At 39.5% G+C, this 19,816-nt stretch overlaps 1 protein-coding gene across 15 annotated transcripts in view; it reads right to left on the reverse strand.

The window, feature by feature from the left end:
- SLC4A4 (solute carrier family 4 member 4) overlaps window positions 1-19,816 on the reverse strand; it is a 396,171-nt gene that overhangs the window by 151,365 nt on the left and 224,990 nt on the right. The window contains exon 1 of one of the 15 annotated variants that reach the window (XM_070263719.1): window positions 13,972-17,194. The exons of 13 other annotated variants lie outside the window; for them this stretch is intronic. In XM_070263719.1, the coding sequence (XP_070119820.1) occupies window positions 13,972-14,143 (172 nt within the window). In that variant the 5' untranslated portion in view covers window positions 14,144-17,194. Of the gene's footprint in view, window positions 1-13,971; window positions 17,195-19,816 lie in introns of those variants that run through there. One more of the 15 variants, XM_023637996.2, reaches the window with a different exon arrangement.

A 19,816-nucleotide genomic window follows, 5' to 3' on the forward strand; every position in this document is an offset into this window, starting at 1 on the left:
GAACCAAGATGAAGAGAAAAGAAGCAGAGGATGAGAAAGGAACTCATATCAGTAATAACCTGAATCAATATCAAAACATTAGCTTCAGAAATTTCTCCATGACAGTACTACTAGAACTTTCTCACAATTGTACATTATCTTTGGAGCAGGAATAGAATACAGAGGGTACAATGAGTTTAAATGCTCCACAAGGTAGATACTCTGGAAGATTGGGTACATTATTATAGATGTGGCTCATAGGATCACAGAGTTAAAGGACACCTGGAGATCATCCAACCAACTTCTCTCCCATGCATTTTTTCTCCTATAACATCAGACATAGCCAGTCCGCTGGCTTATATACTTTTGATGACAGGATACTTGCCACTTAATGAAGTGATCCATTTCATTGTGATAAAGCTCACTCCAACAGGTAGTAAACTGCCTCAATTTCCCAGGTAAGTAGTAGCATCTGGATGGACTCACAAACAGCATGTGCCAACCAAAGCACACACATGCTCAGAAAGAGCTGGCTTTTGTTTAAATACACATAACTTATTAGAACCAATAAATATTCTCATACGTTCCCAGGCTTAAGGAAAGATTTTCATAAGTAGAGACCCTTGCTTTACATTTTACAATTCTCTAGCCCTGGGGAGCTGGTCCCTGCAGCCCTCATTCCCTCTCAAGGAGTTGGAATACAAAGGTCCCTTGTTGGGAAAATCCTGTATCCACATATAAGAGGGATGGGACCATACCCTTGCCAACAGGGCTTTACCAGCCTGAACCTGATCAGGTCATTAATCCTCTCGGAAAATCACTGAAATCTATCAATCATTGAATCATGAAAATAAAAATTGCATTCAAATCCTTATCTAAAACATCAGGAGTCTCAAGTCAGCATCTTCTTCCCTAAAAGGTTCACCCATAGCACCGAGTTCTGTTCTCTGAAGCACTAAAGCGAAGTCTACTTTCCTCTACACATTTGTTTGAAGCCAGGTCTCGTGAACCAATTAAGTTGCCCTTTCTCTGATTCCTCTAATCGGCACTCCTACGGCCGAGGCAGATCTCTCATTATCTGACCACCTCCTGGATGGTCTCTAGGTTCTCATTCTCCCCCTTCAGACATGACCCACTCTCTAGACAAGCACTTCTCACTCTGCTCAGGAGAACCAGCTTATACAAGCATCACTCTCCCCTTGGTAAAAATAGGTCTAACTAGTAGGTCTCTGAAGGTAAGGACTGTGTCTGCCTTGTTTATTTTATTTTCCCAGCACCTACCTAAGCACTGGCCAAAGAGTGGTACTTAAAAATATTTAAGTGAATGAATGAATTGACAATGTGAATGAATTAATATAACACCCAAAAACTCTACCACTGTAACTGGATATAATCAAACTACCACCACTAAAGGGGAGGGTATACTTCCAATCCAACGTGATAAAAATCATTCTTACTAAAGACAACAGTCAAAACTATCACTTACATTATGACAAACAATAGTAACAAGCTACACAGCCTAAGCCACTACCTAGTGAAGAGGAAATGCCACTTTCTTACAGGCTCTAGGCCCTTCCCTAGAAACAGACAAAAATTATTCAAAGGTGTCCTTTAGAAACTGGGGAAATGATTCAACCTTGACACCTACAGCAATTCCTAAAATCCAGACCCCACCTTAAGTGTGTGCTAGAATAATTGATTTTTAAAGTACAACATTTATTGAGGGGAAAACTTGTCATTATAATTGAATTTATCCTGTTCTTCCTCCTTAAAAAGAATGCTATTAGTCTCTCCTCTACATTCACCTAACAAGACTGTTCTTTGATTTGTAACCATGGTTACAACTTGCAGAACCCATCATAGTATATGGCTCTTTCTGAGGCAAAAGCTGATGAAGGCCCGTAATCGTTTGTGTGCTCCAGCTGTTTCCTGGGGTAGATAAGAATGAGCCTTAGAAAACAGAACCATCCCAGAGAATTACACATCTGAATGTTGATCTGCTCCTCTCATTGAGAAACACCAGGAATTTCATTTTCTGACTTGAAACAACAAAACTCTGAGTCATCAGCATCCACACCTCTTGCTGTCAGACAAGAGCACTATCTGCGGCTGAAAGTAGGGAGACCTGAGGGCAGAAATAATGAGAAGCAGAGAGAAATAAAAAGTAACCATGTCATCTGGAGTCTACACATCTGAGTTCAAACCCTGGTCCCCGACTCACTGGATGACCTCAAACACTCCCCCTGCCAGAAAGGCAAGCTTACAGGAAAAGAACCACCTCAGATTCTCATGGCTTAAAACAGTGGTGATTTATTTCTCACTCATGATAATGTCCATTGTGGACTGGCTGGGGGTTTGGTTCTGCATCTCTGACCTTAGGTCAAGACCCAGATGCAGCCACTCTCTACAGCACTGCTAATTTGAGGGAAAAGAGATTAATAGAACGTATACTGGCTCTTAAAGCTTTCCCTGGGAATGACATTCATCACTTCTGCTCATGTTTCATTGGCCAAAGCAAGTCACGTGGTCACACCTAACTTGAAGTGGGTGAATAAGTAGAGTCCTCATATGTGTCCAGAAGGAGAGAAAGCTGCAACATTTGTGAATAGCCCTAATGACCACCATAAGTACTTAACCTCACTGAGCCTCAGCATCTTCATCTATAACAAGGGGTCAGTGATGATTACTTCATTGAATGTTTTATGGAGATTAAATGAGATGGAACCAGGTTGAATAAATGACAGCTGGCAGTCGTCATAGTTGCCTTGGTACTGGTGTCCCAACCATGGATAGAATGATCTAGTCACTAAGAAACAGAGGTTCTAGCCAAGGAATACAATTCTCAAATTCTACTACTATCAGCAGCCAGGGCTTCTCCATGCCACTGAGGCTACTTAGGTGTGGGTGATGTGAAGATCATGATCTGACAAGTTCAAAAACATAATTTCTGCCCCAGGTTTCCATATTACCTCTATTTTTAGCCTTTTCTCTCATTTTCAGGATATGTGTTCATTTAATCAACAAATATTCATGAAGGGTCTGAGTGTCAGTTACTCTGTTAGGCTCTGAGTGATGAACAAATCACAGTTTGCTCCAAAAGAACCCCAATCTATGCAAGAAGAATAACAATTCATGGCCCAGTAACAGCTCCCTACACCACCACCACCCCTCATCAAAAAAGGAAATAAAGAAAGAGAGAGAAAAAGAGAGAGGGAGTCGGGGGAGGGAGGGAGGAAGGAAGGCAGGAAGGAGGGAAGGAAGGAAGGAAGGAAACTAAGTCCTACTAATAAGAAAACACAGATGAATTTGAGAAATTTGTCATCATTCCTTCCAAGAGTGCCTAATAGTCAAAAACAAAAATGGAATTACCTATTATTCATAAGGTTTGTCTCGGAGAAATAGAACCTACACATTCTGGTTAGATAGATGCTACATATTCTATTTTCTCCCATTTGTTTTCAGATTGACTAAGCTCTTAAAGGTGATGAGAGTATATCTTGTCCAAATAAACCTAGTGGGTACAAAAGAGATGTAAGTGACTGGCAGTGCATGGTTAGCAAATAATTTACCCACGGCAAGAGTCAGGTGGATGAACTAGTCCAGTCCAACATTTACTGAACATCTACTAAGTGTGCAACATTGTGCTTGGCAATGAGGATTCAAATACATGGTTCAGGCTCTTCAAGAACTTTGCCAACAGTGAAGGAAACATACCTGTACTATGGTGTGATGGTAAAGCAATGCAGGGGGGGTGTAAGAGGAGAAATGAGGAAGAGGCAGTTAGGTGGGATGGAGGGGAAAAGAGAGATTAAAAAAAATTTCCTGGAGGAAATAAGAACTTCAAGGATAGGTTAAATTTACTCAGGTCAAGTGGGAGAAGCTGGAACAGCATGAATAAGGGATAGAGAGATTGAAAGGCATGGTATCTAAGTATTTGAGAATTCAAATATTACTGGAACTTATAGTACTAGAGTGGAAATGTCAAGCAATGATTGGAGAGTTAAGCAGAGACCAAGACAAGACGCATCTCACAGGTTAGAGAACTTGGGCTTCATCTTCTAAACACTAGCAAGCTAGAGAGCTGGCCTTGTGCATATGAAGGATAGGGAGTTGTCACTAAAAGTTTTTGAGCAGAGGAAGTAATATATTTGCATTTGTGACTTAGATAGTTCCTTCTGGAAGTTGAGGAGGATGGATTTAAAGGAGAAGGAATGAAGGCTGGCAAACAGGAGGATGTGGAACTAATTCACACAGGAGATGATGAGGATCTAACGTAGAGCAGTTGTAGAAGAGTCAGGGAGGGGCAGGAATGAAGAGGAAGGAAAACAGCAGAAAGGTAGGAAGGATGGAAGATGACAGGGGCTCTGGCCTGACAAGGGATGGACAAGGAGTTACTGAGGTCAAGGATGCATTAAGAGGAGTAGAATTGGGATCTGAATTACCAGGACTATTCTAAACACCACAAACATTCAGTCTACCACAGAAAGAAAATCCATATTTCTGAAGATTCTGCCAGCAATTTTCATCAAAGTAAAATTCTACTGCTTGCTGCCAAGAAGAAATTTCATTATTAACTTTGAAATTGATATCTGCAGCTAGAATATTACATTTGCTTTTCCTCCAGGCTCTCTCACTCACATGTGTACAGACATACTAATTCAAGTAGTTAGATCTTCAGTTGTCTCCAAGAATTAAATCCAGACATTGTTTGGTCTAATAAGGGTGGTTTACTGTATATCTGCATGGAAGACTCTCCATCAGTTTCAAATTAATCTAGTCTACCTCAGAAGTCCCCTGTAAAACCACAGCCCCAGTGCTTCTTCAGTAGACCTTGAACTGGTAACCCCAGCCCTCCCTCATTATGAGAAAGCTCTCATCCTCCATTTACAAGAATAAGCAGGAGGAGAATATTTTCTGCATGGTTACCTTGCATAGCTTCCCATAACTCTCAGCACTGCCAAGAAGGGCATACAATTCAAGGTTACAATTTCTGTTATGGCTGGGGGGTAGTCATTAGTGCTGCCCACCACATGTTTCTGAATCTCCACCTCCTGGGCACATGATAGGATAACAATTCTTTGAAGTTAGGTGTGAACATATAACTCACTAGGGCGAATGACATGTGAATGAAAGTAACATGTGTCATTGCTGGGCAGAAGTGGAAGAGGCAGCCTGCGAGTCACCAGAACTCTTGCCCACTGCTACAATGATTGTGGAAGCATGTATTGAGAGAGGGCTTCTGATAGCCTGGATCCTGACTAACGATGATGAGCAGAGTTCCCTGAAATTCCACATTAAACGTGCAGTAGTATGAGTAAGAAACTTCTGTGGTGTTAAGTAACCGAGATATTTGGGGTTAGTTATCACTGTAGCAAAATCCAGCCCATCTTGACTGCTAGTTGTCAAGAAAGCAGCAAAGAAAGAAGATCAGGAAGACCAGCTCTTCTTCTTACTCCCTCAAATCATCCTCACTTCACTGTGCCTCATCAACGTTCTCTGGGAGGCAAAGTGGAGAGCAAAGTCACAAGCACATAGTAGATATCATTTCTTAATGGCTCTTACTTATACTCCCCTTTCAATAGTTTTGACTATTACCATTGTGCTTTCTTTAACTTTACATTAGAAACATTTGCTTCTGTTACATATTTATTCATTCATGCAACATTTATTGATTTACTGCTTTGTATAAGGCATTCTACTAGACACAATGGAGCAGCAGTTGTCATACTTTTTGGTCTCAGAATACCTTTACACACTTAAAACTTAAGAGTTTAGGGGCTGGCCCTGTGGTCGAGTGGTTAAGTTCACGCACTCCACTGCAGGCAGCCCAGTGTTTCGTTGGTTCGAATCCTGGGCTCGGACATGGCACTGCTCATCAAACCACACTGAGGCAGCGTCCCACATGCCACAAGTAGAAGGACCCACAACGAAGAATACACAACTATATACCGGGGGGCTTTGGGGAGAAAATGGAAAAAATAAAATCTTCGAAAAAAAAAATTTAAGAGTTTGTTTATCTGGGTTATAGTTATCAATATTTACCATATTAGAAATTAAAACTAAAGTTTTTTAAATGTTTATTTATTAATTTTAAATAACATTAATAAACCCATTACATGTTAACATAAGTAATGTATTTTATTAAAAAAATAACTATATTTTCCAAAACCAACACTTTGATGAAAAGAACAGCATTGTTTCACATTTTTACAAATCTCTTTAATGTATGGCTTAATGAAATACAGCTGGATTGTCATATCTGCTTCTGTGTTCAATCTGTTAAGATACGTTGTTGTGGTCAAATGATATGAGGAAAATCCTAAGATCTTCCAAACCCTCTGAAAGGGTCTTGGGGATAACCATGGCTCCCCAGTCCCCACTTTGAGAACCAGTACTATAGTGCAAGGGTCAGAAAACTTTTTCTGTAAAGGAGCAGAGAGTAAATATTTTAGGTTCTGTGGGCCATACAATCTCTGTTGCAACTATACAACTCTACGCTTGTAGCATGAGAGCAGCCATAGACAATACATAAACTAATGAGCACGGCTGCGTTCCAATAAGTTTTTATTTACAAAACCAAACACAGGTCAGATTTGGTCCATGGGCCATAGTTTGTCCAACCCTGCAACAGATGATATCTAAATGAATTAGACACAGGTCCTGCGCCCTTAAGAAATATATAGCTAGTAGAGGCAATAAGACATGTCCCCACACTATACCACAAAGCAGAATGAGATAAACATCATGTGAGAAGTCTCAAAAAAGGTGCTTTCAGAGTTCAAGGTCAGTAAAGAGTATCTCAAGTTGAAAAGGTTTCAAGAAGAATGTGGGCCTTCAAGAATAAGCTGAATTTTGACAGAAAGTCTAAAGAGGAAGGAGAGTGAATATTCAGCGGAGAGAATGTTCAGGGCAAAGACACTAACAGAGGGAAGCACTCAGCAAATTCAAGCAATGCTAAGTAGCTGCTGAAATGTAGTGTAGATAAAGGGAAATACGGTAGTGTGACATGCTGCTTATTCAACTTTAGGTCACTATGCAATGGACCTTGAATGCCAGGCCCAGGGGTTTGGATGTTGTTCGATATGCACTGAGGTACCATTGACCATTTCCACTTAAGGAGATAACTTATCAGCCAGGCATCATCAGATTAACTGGAAGGCAAAGTGTAGGATGCATTTGCATATGCCCAGCTACAGGCAGGGACCCCAGATAACAGGCTATTGAATTAGACTAGGCAAGAGGAAATAAGGACCTAAAGAGAAGCAATGACAGTAAGACTTGAAGGGAGACAGAGGCGAGTAACATTAGAGAGGTAGCATTTAACAGATTCAGTGGTTCACTGTGGGTGGGAGGGGAAGAGAGAGTGCACGATCAAAGATGACTCTAACATTCCAAGCCTGAAAGAAGGGAGAAAGATGGTAAGGAACAGGAAGGTCAGGAAAAGGGACAGAATCGGTGATGAGAGGAAAAGTTTGATAATGAACACGCTCCACATATCAGCATTTTGCCAAGTACAAGTTCAAATGCTCACAAATCCCAAACTCTCCTTATTGGGAAAAAACTCTCTTTTATAATTCCAGCAGATTGTCAAAGTTTTTCCAAATCTATGCCTCTTGAAATCTCCTCCAAGTCCCTAGTACTCTGAAATATAACAGTATTTCTAAGTTTTTATTCTTTCTCCACTTTGATTCTATTTATAGACTTCTCAAGTCAGTATACACATTAGCCCATTGTAACTACAATATTAGGTATCGATAAAATAACTATTGAGACCTCTTTCAGAAGCTCAGGATAGTCACTAACTCCCTTTTTTATTTTAAAGTGGTTAGGGCTGTGTGTATTTGATGAATGTTGTAACTCATTCTCAGATATCAAATAAGTTTTCTGAATGTCTTACGTTAACTAAAACCTCTGAAGGTAGATTTCAGTTTGCTGAAAGATTTTATTTCCTATAGTTTTTTGAAACTTGTGACTCTGAAAAGCTATAGTGAGGGAATTTTGAAAGGCCAGAAGTGTACGTGGAAATAGTACAATAAATGACTCACATAATATTCCCAGTCAAGAACAAGCACACATCTTGGACCAGCTGAAGATAGAAACTGAGGGAGAGCAGGTGAAATGCTTGGAATCAAGATGAAAATGCTCTAAACTCACTAGTTGCCTAAAGAGGGCCGTGCTATGGTGGTTATTCTCCACCCCAAAGGTAGGTTTAGATGGATCCGAAAAACTAAGGTGAGAATGTATAACAAAGCAGAAATCTAAAAGAGTCTTGGCCCATGATAAATCATCTAAAAATTGCCTAGTGAAATATATCTTCAAAGATGGCCACAGATGCACTATGGGGGCAGAAATCTGAACTATTGTGCTTCTGTAAATCCCATCCCCTTCTTCCACGAATAGTTTCCTGTTATCTCCCTGGTTGCAGGCTCAAAATCTGAGGCATCCTGGATTCTTTCCTCTTCCTCCTCTAATATGGAGTCAGTTGCCAAGTCCTGCAGGTGCCATCTCTAGAACACTTCTTGCATTATCCCCTCCTTTCCATTTCCAAAGTCACGATCCTAGCCCAGAGTTTCATTCTCTCTACCTGGTCCATTGCAACCACCTCCTAAATCTCTCCCCACCTAAAGCATTGCTCCATTGTATTCCATCCAAATAACCCCTGGCAGATTAATTTCTCTAATACACAGCTCTGGCCATGCTACTTCCATGCTAAAAAACTTTCCTAGACCTTCCACAAAATGGCTCAATTATTTTGCCATCTTAACACACACATGCTTCATTCTCATGCCCTGTTAACTAAATGTGTCAACTTACCCTATCTCACACAAACTCTTCTTTATACTTTCTCAATAATCTGGTTGCTTTTATACTTTCCTCTTAGCCTAACATCGCCTTTCAATGTCTCATCCTGCATTTACTACAATATCCATTTGTGGACGTAAAACCCATCATTTAAGGCCCATTGGAGTCTACCTCAGAGAGCACAGATTGGTGGTTGCCTAAAGCGGCAGTGGGGAGGGTAAGGCATAATGGCTGAAGGAGATCAAAAGGTACAAATTTTCAGTTAGAAGATAAATAAGTCATGTAGATATAATATACAGCATGGTGACTATAGTTAATAATACTGCATTGCATATTTGAAAGTTGCTAAGAGAACAGATCTTAAAAGTTCTCATCATTGTAACTATCTGTGGTGATGGATGTTAAGTGGACTTATTATGGTGATCATTTTGTAATACATACACACATCAAATCGTTATGTTGTACACCTGAAACTAATATGCCATATGTCAATTATACCTCAATAAAAGAAAAAGAAAATGAAATGTCTATCTCCTCTAAGAAAGATTTTTTTCTCAATTCTCTTTTTATGCCCACTATCCGGATAATTCTTCTGATAAGCACGTCAAGAGAGCATAATGCATGCTACTGTGTTACACACTGTGCACAAACAGGTCTGTCCTTGGGCTCTTCTGGTGGCAATGCCCATTGCCTCCCTGAAATCGCTACCTATGAGCTTCTTTCATCTCCTTCTCTCCAACTGGACTATGGAACTAGAAGAGGAAGAGCTCAATGAACATTTGTTGACTTGAACGTATTAAAGTGAACTCTCTGGGTTCACCACTTTCCTAAAGAAGTTCCAAAACTTTTTAAGAAAACTCCAGGGCCAGAGACAATTATAATTTTCATTTAGCCAGTAAGCTTTCCAACAGCTGAAAGACTCTCAGTTGCTTAATTCAAGAAATGCCCCAAAAGAAATAAAAACAGTTTTCTTTTTTTTTTTGCTGAGAAAGATTCACCCTGAGCTAACACCGATTGTCAATCTTCCTCTTTTTGCCGTGGGAGATTCACCCTGAGCTAACATCCACTGCCAATCTTCCCCTTCTTGTATGTAAGCCACCACCACAGCATGGCCACTGACAGATGAGTGATGTAGGTCTGTACCCAGGAACTGAACCTGGGCCACCAAAGTGGAGAGTGCCAAACTTAACCACTAGACCACTGGGGCTAGCCCAAAATTTGTTTTTAAAGTAAAAAATGTCCTACTTGAAATTCAGTTCTTTAAATTCTATTGTTAACTGTGTAATCTGGTTGTAGATGAAACAAGAATCCACAGCTACTCCAATGTAGTCTCATTTAAAATAAAATGGTATTATCTAATATTAATACTTAGGACAATAATAACATCAAACACCGGATAAGTATCTACAAAGCAAAACACTGAACTGGATCAGGAGGTCCCTGCCTGGTAGATTTACAAACTAGACAGACAGACAGACACAACACAAAGCAAAGTGAAGACAGATGCCAGAATGTGCAGAAGATGGCAGGAAAAAACTCTAAACCTGATTTTATTCTTTGAAGTTCAGACCTAAGAGTCTGAAGCAGCTGATCTCGACTGCCAATAACTGCAAAAGGACTCAAGTGTTTTCCAAGGGCTCAGAGGATGCCGGCTGTTAGATGTCAAACTGAATTCACAGATAAGTGCTCAGAGTGAAGAGCCATTCTGCACCCACCAAGATAGGAGATGCTCCGGCACTCTCATAATGGCAAAGTGTTTAGGTGGGTATTAACTTGTCCTGAAAAATTGAGGTGAAAGCTTCTCTTTTGTTCTCAGTGGCCCAGGCTGGTTTCAGACCTGCTGGTGAGATCTGTAAGACGAAATCATTTTTGGTTTTGTTCCAACTTCTAATTCGATACCTTGGCAGCATTCGAAATGGGTAAGAGCTGTAAGCTCCTATCTGCCTCAGGTGACAACTAAGATAAGAGGCACACAATGTAAAAATGATGAGAGCTTGCTCCCCAAAAGCAACTTCAAATGTAGCTTTTTAAAGGTAGTTAGTTACTTCCAGTGACACTAAGCCTGAAAACACCTTGCTAAGAACACTGAAAGACTGTTAACGGAACCTTGCTCACAATCTTGTTTTTAAGCTGATATTTTTGGCAGTGTTTTTGAAAAACAATTTCATATTAACTATTAAAATAAACTGATAACCAAATTCATCAGACCAGGATGAGCAAAAATATGGGGAAATAGTTTTTGCAGATAAACAACATTCATTTCTGGTCACTAGTTTACTGTGGCCAAGATGGGCCCTAGTGAAAACTGGGCTGTTGGTTGCTTTTAATGAAATGATGGAGTGTCAAGGACTAATAAAAGTTTACTGGACAATTCCCATGTTCCAAGTACCTACACTGCTCTGGAGGAGACACTAATGCATGAGATACAGCCCCTGCCCTAAAGGAGCTTTTTTATGTAATTGAATGGAAAAATACAAACGATGGAGCATCAGAGGGCAACAGAAAACAATATATTGTAAATCTTCAATTGTGAGACACAGATAATAGGAGCTATGGAATATTAGACCTGAAAAGATCTTTTGCATTTATGAGAACCATTTTATAAAGGAGATAGAACTTCATTTGGGCTGTACTGAATAGTTTGGGATAGGCATGCCTTAAAAGGCATTCTTGGAAGGGCAGAGAAATCAACTAAGGCACAGAAGTACAGTGTGAGCCAAAAGGAAAAGGATGAGCTAATTAGAAGTTCATACTGAGAAGAGATGAGGCTAGATAGGTAGGTAGAACAAGCAGGACTTAACACTACTTTGCACATCTTCATTATGTAATATGTGCATGTTAAATTTATTGAATTGATGTGGTAGGCAATAAAGAGCACTAGGAGAGGTGATTGAGATTATACACCAAGGCTGTTTGTTTAGGAAGAGAATATATCACATAAACAGACAATGAGAAGAATCTTCTCTCATGACTAAATCGTGTTTTCTTAGAAGGATTGGCCCAGGGTGTATTCTTTAGGTTGCTTTCCAAATAGTTGCCATATTTCCATGTCACCGACAAACTGATCATTTTGATCAATTTCCTTGATGCTCTATCCACACCGATATTTCAATGTCTAAATGTCTGACATGGAATAGATAGAACTTTCAGAGAATAAGAACAGCTACAATTTCTTGAGCAATTCCTATAAGCACTTTGCTAATAACAGTCATGCTGGATTTACTGAGTGCTGAGAAATATGCTAAACACTTTACATATTTCTAATTTAATTCTCATAACAATCCTATGTTGGTATCAATTTTGTAGTTGAGAAACCCAAATTTACAGTAGAGAAGTAACTTGCCCAAAGTCAAGAGGCTAGTAAGTGGTCCACACAGGATTCTAACCCAATCCTGCCTGACTCCAAACCTCATTGACTAAACTTTATACCCAAATTTATTTTTTCCCCAAGAAGTATCAATGAGAAAAAAAGAATTTATTAGAAGGAATGCATGATTCTTGCAGAGAAAATAATGTGAGTACCAGAAGTGACTGTTGAGTTTCTAAATCTTTTTGGCAATCTAACCACATGTATTCCCCATACTTTAACTTCAATAAGACACTACCCATCAAAGTTATAGATGAAACTACCACATGATGAAGTTCAAATCCTACTCTAGACAGATGATCTGTGGGATTTGGGCAAGTTACTAAACTCTCTAAGCCCTGTTTCGTCATCTGTAAAAGGGAGGTAATAACAATAGCCACTTCACAGGATTGCTCAGAAAATTAAATGCTATCACATAAAGTACTTAGCTCAGAGTTTGTACCTGAAAAGTCATGAATTACTGTTTGCAATTTTTATTATTATTCAAGAAAAATTATTATTCAAGCTCCTTAGACAAACTGTATAGCAGAAATCATTAAAAAGTTATTACTTCAATAATAACTTCCCTCAATTCTTCCACTACCAAACTCCTACTAATCCTTTAATATTTAGCCCCAAAGTCATCTCCTCCCAAAGAATGTTCTACCATCACCACTCCCAGACCAAACAGATGTTCCCATAATCTTACGTGTGTGCGTGTATATTTTCAGTCCTTTCCCTTAGCATTTTATACAGTTGTTATCCATTGTGTCCTGCTTCCCTCATTAGAAAGGAGCTCCCTGAGAGCAGGGACTCAGCTTATTTACCACTAATTACCTGGCGCCTCGTACAGGGCCTGGCATGCAGCAAGGTGCAGCACATGCATTTATATCTCTATGGGACATAAAGATTATTAATACAGTTTCTCAAAACGTGCAATTTACTCCAAGAAAAGCGCAGGAAAAATGTAGCACAACAAACATCATTTTAGGATGAACTAAAACTTCCCCATTAAGTCATCTGAGAAAGACACCTTCCCAGGAAAGTGAAATTTCCTCATGCTAGAATAGTAAAAAGCTTAAATCAATAGTTTATTATAAGAAGGGTAATAATAAACAGTTAAAAAAAAGCCTAATGATGTCACTGTGGATGGGCTTCTTGGCAACCAAAAGAAATTTATTTCACATATAATCAAATCTGGAAATCTTAAGGGAAAATCTTTGTAGTTTTCTGTGCATGTTCTTTTCTCTTTTAGTTTTAGGTATATAAATCTTGTCTCTTTATCAAAGCCCTTTATTTTAAAAGACAAAGATTCTATCTTATGCTACTTTTTCAATGTCCATAGCACCTACTGCCTTTCCAACTTGTAACGATATCTGGGATTTTTTAAGACCATTAACTTAGTAAGTTCTTCCTCTTACCAAGCACTTGGATGCTTCCAAACTACCTTCAGAGACCTCGTCTCAAGTGATCTTCTTCACAATCCTCTGAAGTAAGAAGGTACGGACTCATTACCAGCCTGAGGAAAGCCAGGCTCCGAGAAGTGTTCTGCAGAGGCAGGGCTGCCAGTGCCAGGCCTAGCCCTTACTCTCAAACTCTTTCCACTGCCTTACAAAGCACTCAACTTGAACTCAGAAGAGCAGATCACCCAGAAAATACATTATTACTGTCCTCTTTGATAGTAGAAGGAATAAATCAGTAATTGTGAGTTCAGGAATCTGTAAGCCTTCCTTTCAGGCATTCTTGAGGATGCTGTCTACTCAGTAACCATGAGCCCAGGCTTCGTGCCCTCCCACTGCCCACCACCACCACCATCCTTGCCCTTTCCCCAGTCATTGACTTACTTAGCCATCCCACGCTGGGAGTGCGCCGCACTCGAGGGTCATCATCCAAGGTGCGGGTTGCTAGGCAGGGCACTGAGTTCTCAAGCGGGCTGCGGGCTTTAGTGTCAGAAGCAGAAGACAGGAGGAGGAGGAGGACACATGAGCAGCCACAGCAAAGATGAGGATGAAGCATTAATTAAGAAGAAAAAAATACTAAAGCAAATACAGAAGCGAGTTAAAGGAGAACAATGACATATTACATTGACACACACCCCCTCCCACAACCCTGCATCCTTAGATGGAGCAATCTCAACACAGAATGAAAGGCGTCAAAAACATTGCATTCAATCATTATAGCTCCCCAAGTACCAGCGGATGATCCGCCCTGCAGTTCTAATACACAGAGCATGGGTTGTATCCAGAAGAAAGATTTACACAATGAACACTAATCTCAAGATGTAAGATCAAGACAGTTAATAATTTTGCACCACATAAGCACACACAGAGAGAGGTTATGCACAGTTTTGTAAAGCACAGGGGGCAGGGTGTTATATTAGTAAAGAGCTTTCTTCTGATCTACCCAATAGGCCCGTCTATGGATCTTGTGCACAACCGCAAAAGCAACATTTCATACTTCCACTTCTGAAATATTTTCCTTGATGAATATAAAGCTAGTTTTCAATTTCCCTTGCCTCCTTTTTCAGCCCTTCAGAAACAAGACACTTGGATATAGATAAATCAATACCCTAATATAAACTAATTTAGAAATGAACATTAGTCCTCATTTTCTGGTGCCCTTTAATACTTATTTTACTATAATTTTAATATGTGGTGCACCTAAGCCAAATTTTAGACCACATCAAAGACAGGATAACAATGCAGGCTGAACAAAGACTATGGCCCCTCCAGATATTTTCATCAACTTCTGCCTGAAGTTTAGTTTCATTTGGGTTTCATGTTATCTATTTTGCTATTCTCATTAAACGCCTCACTTCAAGGCTAGTAAGAAATAGGCAGCATAACAATCCTTCAAGGAAGACAATGAGGTTGGAAATATCTAACCATTAGACTACAGACAATTTGACTTGAGAGAGGGTTTTTCCCCTGAATAATAAAGATTGTCATTAACAAAGCATATCGAACCAAAGCAAAGATCAGATCATCTCTTCACACAAGTGTGCAAACAACAGGGCAACAAATGGTCTTCTTAAGGCTATTGTTGATTTGGGAGGTCAAGTCTCAAATTGAATCATTTACAAATTAATGTACATTTATGGCCAAATTTGGGCATTCAGCACATTATAAAATCTAGAAACATTTTTGTCAATTTATCTGTCTGTGTTTAAAAGCTGTAAATAAAGCCAGGACTTGTGAGCGGGCCATCTGTGCCAGCACCTGTTTGAGGCAAATCTGATGTCTTCTCTTGGCAATCTGAATTTTTAATTGTTTCCCATAATTGAACTTCTTTGCAAGTTTTTACTGCACTAAGAAAAATGAAAAAGGGAAATGAACCAGTTGAGATTATTCCAAAATTGCTTTTGTCAAGAGGGAGGCATTTAGAAACATATATTATCATACTGACCAAGTTTCGCCTCCTATTTCTTTTGACAACTGAGTGACCTGCTTAAAGAGCCAATATTCCTACAGGCTTAGCCACAGGAAATGAAAGAGGCTAGGCAACTGGTAGCCATTTATCCAGGCCCAAGCAAGGAACTACTGAAATTCCAGAGCAGTGAGAACTGACAGAGGTTGGTAATGCAAAGTGAACCCAAAAGAGTTTTACACCCTTTAGCTTCTGATCAGTAGGTAGCCACCCAAATTTTATCACTGATACCACAGCTTGCTCCTAAAGTGAGTAAAGAGGTCAGCAGTTGCTCCAGAACTCAAATGCTGATAACTAACTTTTCCCAACAGCTTTTCTCTCCTCTGCTCCCTTCAACATGTCAGTGTGTTATTTGCTGGGCACTAAAGCTGGAAATTCCTTTTTGCACAGCCTCCACTGACGTTGGACCTCACCATCAAGAGGACAGTGGAATGGAGCCTGGCACACACCAGCAAAGAACCTGGCTCCAAAGACAGGCATGAAAATGAAACTGCCCATGGAGACTTGGCACCTGTGTTTTAGCAAAGCTGATTGGAGCCATCTGGCTGCTTATCCTCATAAAACTGGGAGGCTCCCAGCATCCATTACTTATATTGGCAAATTCCAACATTTTGATTTGTTGGACCCTCTGTGTATTTCTGTGCAGGAAGAGATACACACTCTGTAACCCTTTCGTGTTGCTCTTTTTCTCTTTACAGATTTACTCCAAAGATAAAATTTTGAAAAGTTATTCCCAAAGCTGGAGCCAAACTTTCTATAATTATACCATGGTAATGATATATTATATATGCCCTTTCCAAATAATGCTTTCTTTGTACCTCTTCTACACTCAAACCACAAAATAAACTGCTTAGCTTTGCTACTATCTTACATATTCTCTTATAAATCACTTTTGCCTCGCTTCAGGCACAAACAAGGTAGAAACTGGATTATATTATTGTGACTTGATGAGGAAAGATATGGCTCTAAAGATTCTTGAGTGATGGTTTCCAATATCTAGACAAGAGAAAAAGGTGTGTGAGGAGGATTTTTTTAAACATTCATGTTTCCTTTGAGAATCAACTTGTCCCAAACCATCAATCTAAATCTGTTCAAAAGTGGGTGTCGCTGGTTGAATCATGCAAATAGACCATAAAACCTCTCCAGCAACATGCTTTTTTAACAAGCCTATTAAGAATAAGGTAAATTTTACTCATGTTAAAGTTTTAGGACTCCTTCAGGATTGCAATATTGTATGTTCAAACAGTTATGGAGCATCTACTATGCATTCCACACTGTTATTTAGTCAAGAAATTTAACTCAAGAGCACAGCAGCATTTCACCTGTAAACAGATGAGATACACTGCCTGGAAATCTCCATTTGGAAAACCAATAAAGACATTCCACTGCGATGTTTGGTGTGTATTCCTGCCTAGAGAATGATCTCCAGAGCCCTTCAATATCACCCGAATACACAAAGTAAGAGACCTGGACTCACTGATGTGTGGGAAAAAAAATCATGGTTGAGGGAGCTCATTACCCATTGTAACTGAATTAGCATATTGTTGTTAAGCACACTAGGTTCCTCTATTTTTTATGCTTGCGCAAGTTGTTTTACATTTCTGATCTTCAAGTTTTTCATCTGCACATGGAGATAATGATATATATATCAGAAACACCATAGAGAACAACCCCTGTATATAATGAGTGCTCAGTTAATGGGAGGTAGTATCGTCATTGCTACTACTACTAATATCATAGATGGAATGATGTTTCCTTGTTTAACATCCTGGAGGACGTTGGAAAATACTAAAGACAGCAACCTTGACCTACTTGAAATTCAGAATGTTTTTTTTAAGAAATCAGGTTCATAAACCTGAAAAGATCTCCTTTTTGTCCTTTGTATTCACATGAAACAGGGTTTGAGTAGAATAAGGCATGCTTAATGATTCTTGGAAGACTTTAATTTTATTCCCTCTTTCTTCTTTTGGGAAGACACGGCAAACAGTCCACCTTGCTCACATTCATGTCTTCATTTTGCCTTTCCTCCTTTCCTCACGTTTTCCTGTTCTTCCCTCTCCTCTTCTCTCTATTTCTCTTTCATAGAGAACTGGAACTGGACGTGGTCCCAGATCTACACCTACTCTGCTATCTGCTCTTAGAGTAAGGTGAGGCTGGGAACACAAGACTTCACAAGGGCGGCTCTATCAGGGACCTCAAGCCCTGAAAGGAGATTTTCTCAGCGTTGGCAGCAGCAAATCAGTGAAGGGCCTTTAAGTACATGGGTTTTCCATAGAGGGAGAAATAGAGAAGAGAGTACTTATATGTGGTAGGATAAGCCACAGAGCATCATTCCATTCCTTTACTCCATCACAGACCCTGCTGCATAAAACAGAATGGCAATTAATTAAATGTTAAACTATGTTTCTTTGATAACATCCTACTATACATATATTGTTTATTGATAGCTAAGAACTGTCATTGCTCAGACTGATCAATCTTTATACTCTAAATTAAAAATACTATAAGGTCCATGAACAATACCTCATTATATATTATTTGGTATCTGTAAAGTTGATAATGAAAGCAGCACTGTTTTAAACATAAAACTCCAAGAATGTTTTCATATATGGAGTGTTGGGAGAAAAAATTTGAGAGACACAGGAAATAACAGAATACAAAATAATGGTGGGGAATTGAAGTTCCGTCCTCAGTCTTAAATCTGAAAAGCACTAAATTTGCCCCTTAAAACATTTCTGCATAATAGCTATTCCTTACAGGGGTATCTCATGCTATGCTTATCAAATACTTTTCACAAAGAGATCACATTTACTCCTGGTTGTATAAACAGAATAAGACATCACTACCCCTATTTTACAAACATAAAAAAAATGAGCCTCAAGGATATAATGTAATTGCTCAAAATCACACTGCTACGGAGTATTAGTCCAGGATTGGAATGAACTCTTTGTAAAAGATGGCATCACATCTTCAAGAAGATTATAAAGTTGGTCTTTATTGTCAAAAACTAGTCACCTGTGTTATATCTCTTAAGCTGACTCTTCATTTCCATAAAGAGCAGAACAGACGAGCAAACCCCAAAAGGGAATGACCCGTGGAAAAAAATATGCTATTGTTTATTTAAAGATTTGAACGCTATAAATCTAAAAGATCAGTCACCTGCCTAGGGAAAAAAAGGAAAATAAGAATGGTGTCTGATAAATGAACTAGAAATACTACTGCTATTAAGTTACTATTATTAAGGGATCCTTTCATTCTAGCACTTTTCTAGAACCTTTCCAGGGATTGGTTAATTTAATCTAAGGCTGAGAAAAGCTTGATCATTCACTGGGTTCTGGCCAGGGCAATCATCTGTGCTGTGCAAATGAATGCAGAATTGGAGTTCTGAACAAAACAGATGGATGTGTGCTGTTGGTTTTTGGAGACAGCTGATTGTGTGCAGAAAGGCACCTGGGAGGATGACTCTCAACTTAAAGTGATGTGGGTCTGTTGGCTGACCTATCTTAGAACTAGAAAAGCATAATGGCCTGCTTCAGAGGAATATAATCTTTGAGGAAGTTAGGGAAATGTCTGACCTATACATTGATTCTGAAACCAGGACTAAATTCAAAGATATGAAGGAAAGGGGGGCTGCCAAGTAGAACAACCCAGCCAGAGACAATTGGGATAAGCTGGAATCCAAACCCAGACAAAAAGCTAAGAATTTCCAAAGGGACTGAGAAAGCTGCCAAACCTGGCGGTGGTCCCAGTCAGATCCGCCCCATGCCAGTATCCAGGCAGCTTGATCTAATATCCAAACCAAATACCTTGATTACTCCTAATCTCAAATCAGATCCAAAGCAACAAGAGCCTAGCTTATCCCACTCACGTTTCAATGGGGCCTAGAAATACTGTTAACGACAACAAAGGAAAAGATTTCTTTCCATTGTTTGTTCTATGTTGCTAACCACTATCTATGTCACTATAGGTAACAGTAACAGACTACACTTTTTAAAATACCTCAAAGTGTTGTGTGCTTATGTCGGAAATGGCAGTGTGGGAGAGAGCTAGGAAGCTGCATCCTGCCTGGTAGATGACATTGAAAAGAGCAATCTGGGGAGAAAGTAAGTGGTGGCAACAAGTACTGGGAGCAAGTGGATCACACTTCCCATACTTGACAAAAAAAGAAAAGCAGTGAATTGAGGATAAAACCCAGAGGTTCAATCAGGAACAGGCCCTGGGTCCCATGGAATACAGAAGAGGCCACAGGGCACCAGGAGAAAG

The sequence above is a fragment of the Equus caballus genome, chromosome 3, assembly GCF_041296265.1.
Source record: "Equus caballus isolate H_3958 breed thoroughbred chromosome 3, TB-T2T, whole genome shotgun sequence".
NCBI lineage: Eukaryota > Metazoa > Chordata > Mammalia > Perissodactyla > Equidae > Equus > Equus caballus.